The sequence below is a fragment of the Tachysurus vachellii genome, chromosome 19 (genome assembly GCF_030014155.1).
Source record: "Tachysurus vachellii isolate PV-2020 chromosome 19, HZAU_Pvac_v1, whole genome shotgun sequence".
Lineage (NCBI taxonomy): Eukaryota > Metazoa > Chordata > Actinopteri > Siluriformes > Bagridae > Tachysurus > Tachysurus vachellii.
The window spans coordinates 3,029,001-3,035,000 of NC_083478.1; the positions used below are offsets into that span (position 1 = coordinate 3,029,001).

The window sequence follows — 6,000 nt, forward strand, 5'->3', positions numbered from 1 at the left end:
CTTCAAACCTGAATGAAAGCGTTTTTAGATTGTGTTAGTTTAGTTTTTAGCTTCGGATGTGGCGATTATTTTCACTTTGACTCACACCCAGTTCCTTTGTTCTTTTCTCCTCTCTCCAACTCTTCCATCCTGACCAGGAACACTTGTTAACCTTTTGGAAATATTTTTAAAGTGTATCTTATTTCAAAGATTTAGCTCCTTTATTTCCTTTAGGAAGTGTGCATGTAGTTTCCAAATTGCAGTGCCAGAAATCCACATGTTCGTCTCCTCAGCGCACTGACCTGGAGATCAGAATAAAATGATTTTTTTTTTCATTAAGGCCCCATGAGAAACCCTGTTAAACTTCATGAGGAATTTTGAAAGGGGCTGTGAATTCCGAGCCAAAATTTAATTCTCTAACGTAACATGTAAGCAGGTTTTAAAGCATTCAGCACATGTTAAATACATGGTGGTCTCCAGCACATGCATAACTTTCACACCTGCTAGTTTAATGGCCTGCTGAAGTGCTAAAAATGGCGTTTTAGGATTTACTAGAAACATTGAGCCCTGAGAGTCGTGCATACATATATCACTTCTTATGAAATCAATCATGGCACGGCAAGCATGGCTGTGTTTCTGCCTCGGAACACGGGTTCCAGGCCTTGGCAACATTTCCTGCTCAAACTTGTGTACAAACAAGTAGTGCAGGATATGAATGAATTCATGCAGTTGCCCAACAGTGGCAGCTTGGCAGTGCTGGGGCTTGAATCCCGACTTTCCGATCAAAAGATCCTTAAATGACAAATTCAGGTACATATTTCTTATTTTTTTGATAAAAAACACTGTGGTGCACACACATTTTTTATTTTTAATACATCTTTCCCTTTTAAGTCTATTTTTTATTTGATTTTATTTTAATTTAAACAGGGGCACGGTGGCGCCTCACACCTCCAGGGTTGGGGGTTCGATTCCCGCCTCCACCTTGTGTGTGTGGAGTTTGCATGTTCTCCCCGTGCCTCGGGGGTTTCCTCCGGGTACTCCGGTTTCCTCCCCCGGTCCAAAGACATGCATGGTAGGTTGATTGGCATCTCTGGAAAATTGTCCGTAGTGTGTGATTGCGTGAGTGAATGAGAGAGTGTGTGTGCCCTGTGATGGGTTGGCACTCCGTCCAGGGTGTATCATGCCTTGATGCCCAATGACGCCTGAGATAGGCACAGGCTCCCCGTGACACGAGGTAGTTCGGATAAACATCTTGCTAGCTTAAACAGAGAAAGCATATTCACATAATGCAGTTACTCTGAGTGGAACAATTCAAGTTACACATCCACATTTATATAACAATCTCTCCTAAATCCCCTACTTGTTTTTTTTTTGATGCTTTATGTACTTCTTGAAACTATTTAAAGTTCATTGATATGTGATCATTTAATTACAGCAGCATAGTTCACCAGCTATTCATCTATTATAAAACAAAGCCAGGATAACTAGCAATATAATTTAGTAAACAGACTAAGAAAGAAACAGCATTATAGAAAAATTGTTAGCAAACAAACTAGCATTATAGTAAACAGGCTAACAAACTAGCAATGATGTAAATCATGCTAATATATAAAGTTTTGAATGCTCAGTTTTACAATAAAAATGGAATTTGTCCCCACAATGTCAAAACTATTAAATATATCCATCTTGGGGACATCTGTTAAACACACACACACACACACACACACACACACACAAGCTGAAATAAAGTGAGTGCTTTAGTATGTGTGGCCATGAGCCAAGGCCGCACTGCCGCCGCTCTACACTTCAAACACGCTGGCAGCTTTCCAGCTTTTAAAAAAAAGGGGGAGTTAAAATATATAAACGATTATTCTGTTTTGAAAGCTTACACTTAACACTGAGGGATGAGAGCGATAATTACGGGGATGATGAGGTCTATTCAGCTCTGAGTGCTCTTAGTGCAGGGACAGAGCGTCATGAGTCAGGAGGAGCACTGCCAAGCACACTCTTATTTAACTGATTATCCCTCTGCCACTCCTTTCTAAAGGCAGGCTGGAAAGAAAAGCTCCTTTTCCTGCCCTTTAGACGAGTCTCGCAGTAATAGGCATGGGCTGAGATTACGTTTTCATAATGCCTCACAATAATAACCTGCCCTATCATCAGGGTTTATCTTAAAGCAATATCACGATAGCGAGACTTCTTTTTGTTTTGTTTTTTATTTGTCTATCCGGTGCTCATGTAAGCTTGCGTATAGTTATGCAAACTGCACACGATCATTTTTAAGATGTGAAATGATCAGAATGATAAATTAGCCATGATTTAGTACAATTTGTATTTCTGATCAGAAGTTTCTGGCAAAAATCCAAACCTTTCTATCGGTATTAATGTGCCGAAGGAGTCGGGTTACGTATCTACTTAAGTTGACGTAAGTACTTCATGCAGTTCTGCCTCCTAGACTCCTAGATTTTTCATAAGCAGAAACGTCAGAGATGGAGGATTTCGACAGTGACTATAATAGAGACTCACTGCTTTAAAGCACCAGCACTGTCCTTAAAACCTGAAATGATATGAGGGATAGAAAATACGGACTGGGAGGATGAGCAGAATAAAGTGACTATTACTCTGCTCAATCACTTTAAGTGTTTTTGTCCATCTATTATTGTTTAATAAGTAATGTCTCAGATTAAGGTGCTATGTTATCTTCTGTCCTCCAGTTCTAATCACTTTTTAATAATGTCACATCTGTTCATTTTTGCCTCAAAAATTTTTTTTTCCATTCTCCCATTTCCAATGTGATGACCTGTCAATTTTGCTACAAGTCTAGAAGCACTTAACTGTAAATGATGTCTGCGTGGTGGTTTAATGGTTAGCATGTTCACATTTGGTGTTGGGGGTTTGATTCCTGCCTCCAACCTGAGGGCGTGGAGTCTGCACGTTCTCCCTGTGCTTCAGTGGTTTACTCTGGGTACCCAGATTTCCTCCCCATGTGCAATCACATCTCTAAGCTGTCCTAGGTGTGTATGATTGTGCTTGGTGATGGGCTGGCAAGCTGTCCAGGGGGTCCCCCGTCTTGTTCCCCAAGTCCCTTGGGATAGACTCAAGTTTCCCCATGATCTTGTGTAGGATAAGTGTTACAGATAATGGATAGATGGATGGATGGATGGATGGTACAAAGAAGGCCAAATATGTCCTTTTTTGCACAAAACAAGCTCATGAAGACATGGTGTGTTAAGGTTGGTGTGTAGAACTTATGTGTACAGAACCCTACTAAACACATTTGGCATGAACTGGAGCCCAAAAAACAAATCTGTATGGACATGATGGTCAAGTGTCCACAAACTTTTGACAACATAGTGTAGATTTTGGGAACGACTGATTATATACCTGTAAAATCAAACAGAACCAAAATGTAGGAGGGTTTATGAAAGGCATGCAGCAAAAGTAATGTATGTGAAAGAAGTTCATGTCATGGTGAGTTAGGCTGAGCGGAACAGCTGTAAGACCACATAAACCTAGCAAGGATTTCCCCTCGCTCCATTCGATCTCCAGCTGTTTGCTTATGTTATGGAGCAGCAGGACGAGGCATGAAGTTACACTTTCAGAACATGATGCCACATATAGATACGGATTTGCTGGTCTTCCAGACTGCCTGTTAAAACTTAAAAGCACTGTATCTAATATAAAGCTAGATCCAGGATTAGCAGGTCTACACCATAAAATCAGCTAGATGATGACGAAAGCCAGCCCAAAAAAACATCTCAATATCAGATATACACAAAAGTCCAGCATCATAATTATCAGAGGCAAATGTACTGTACTAGAATACTTAAAAATTAACATTATTAAAGCAGTTCGTCTTAATGGACATCTAGGAGAATAGATAAATTATGGAATAAAACAGTTAGGAGGATGTGAAGTTGTAGGAAATAAGCAGTGTACACCGGGTGGTGTGACGAAGCCCAGTTACTGTTCACATTATTGTTGATTATTGTCTTATACGATATATCAACGTTACAATTGTTTCCTCTCAGAAAACTTCAGAATATTAACACTTTCTCTGTGTACTTTGTTGAAGTGCCTGGCTTGTTAATTGGAGGATCAGGGTCCAAGACCCAGCACTGCCAAGCTGCCACTGTTGGGCCCTTGACCAAGGCCCTTAACCTTCTCTGCTCCAGGGGCCCTGTATATGTGAAAAAAGAATTTCACTGTGCTGTAATGTATATGTGGCAAAATAAAGACTTCTATTCTTTTCTATATGGGATGGCCACCATTACAAATCCTTGTGTATTAGATAGAGTACATTAATATATCGTCGCTGTCGGGCGGAAACCTCGTATGTCCAAATTTGGTTAATTTCATATTTTTTCACATATCGATGCTATTGGTCAGTCCCCACGTGGGTCTGTTATTTTTACAAGTTATTAACCAATCTAAAGTCTTGAAAATAGCTTGAGCACAAATCTCATAACTCCATTGGACACTTCAACTGTCCACCTCTTCCTCACTCCGCGGGAGAGCTTCGCGGCATATTTCTCCTCAAGAAGAGTCGCAACGAATCAACACGTCTTCTGAGGTAAATGTCTTCAAAACACTGGGCTCAAAGAAAAAAAAATCTTGACCCCCGCTAGTTCTGGTGCTCGTCTGAGGACAGGAATTTAGCGCAAGACAATCCACTGCAACGCGGACTAAACCCTGTGTACTGCAGATAAGGTACGGCGTTTTTTTAATTTCCTGAAAAATAACGGTTTTGGAGATACGAGGATTCGCCCGACAGCGACGATATAACCTTCGGAATATAAGATTTGTGTCTTAGTCAGTTCTTTTATATGTATGTAGAGTTTAATCACTTGATTATACACATCGTTAATCAGTACACTGTAGACAACAGCTACAGTGTGTGTAGGTGTACAGTTACTGACTGTATCACTGGATGTGACACTACTGTCGATCCACAGTGATAAACACCTCAGTGTCACTGCAGAAATCTCCAGCCTGGGGCAGTTAACATCTAAACACGTGTTATTATGATGACCCTCTCATCCACCCCACACCTTTTTTTTTCCTCCAGTGAGCTGAACTTCAACAGTCTTCAGAAATTTCCCGTGGCCATCCGGACACTGAACAAACTCCAGGAGCTGTAAGTAAACCTGAGTAACATTACCCAGCATGCATCTGTTCACAGTGAACCGCTTCCATGAAGGCCATCTGGAGTGTTACCTTTCAGGAAAAGAAAATTGTACCTTGCTTAATTGATTGTAGAAATGCATGTGAGCTGGGAGCAGATGTGGCGACGGAGCGGGGTGTGTGTGTATACGTGTGTGTGTGTGAGTGTGTATGTGTGTACTGTATGGAAGTGGATCTGCCTCAAGTGTCACTTCACTGTGACAGCTGTTTCCATACCATACTCACACACAATCAAACTCACTCACTCACTCACTCACTCACACACAATCACACTCTCACACTCACTCACACACTCACTCGATCACTCACTCACATTCACTCACACACAATCACTCTCTCACACACTCACTCACTCACACACAATCACACACACTCACTCACTCACTCACTCACAATCTCTCTCACACACAATCACACTCACTCACTCTCTCACTCACTCACACACAATCACACTCATACAATCACACACACATTCACTCACATTCACTCACACACAATCACACTCACTCACTCTCTCACTCACAATCACACTCTCACACTCACTCACACACTCACTCACATTCACTCACTCTCTCACTCACACACAATCACACTCTCACACTCACTCACTCACGCACTCACTCACTCGATCACTCACTCACATTCACTCACACACAATCACACTCACTCACTCACTCACTTACACACAATCACACTCTCATACTCACTCACTCACACACTCACTCAATCACTCACATTCACTCACACACAATCACACTTATACAATCACACACACTCACTCACATTCACTCACACACAATCACACACATACTCACTCACACACTCACTCACTCACTC

General features: G+C 41.4%; 1 protein-coding gene across 1 annotated transcript in view; it reads left to right on the forward strand.

Moving 5' to 3' along the window:
* The window catches only part of LOC132862700 (leucine-rich repeat-containing G-protein coupled receptor 6), an 81,092-nt gene that overhangs the window by 62,392 nt on the left and 12,700 nt on the right, over nucleotides 1-6,000 (forward strand). The window contains exon 7 of the mRNA XM_060894881.1: nucleotides 5,048-5,116. Coding sequence (XP_060750864.1) covers nucleotides 5,048-5,116 — 69 coding nt within the window. The remainder of the gene's footprint in view (nucleotides 1-5,047; nucleotides 5,117-6,000) is intronic.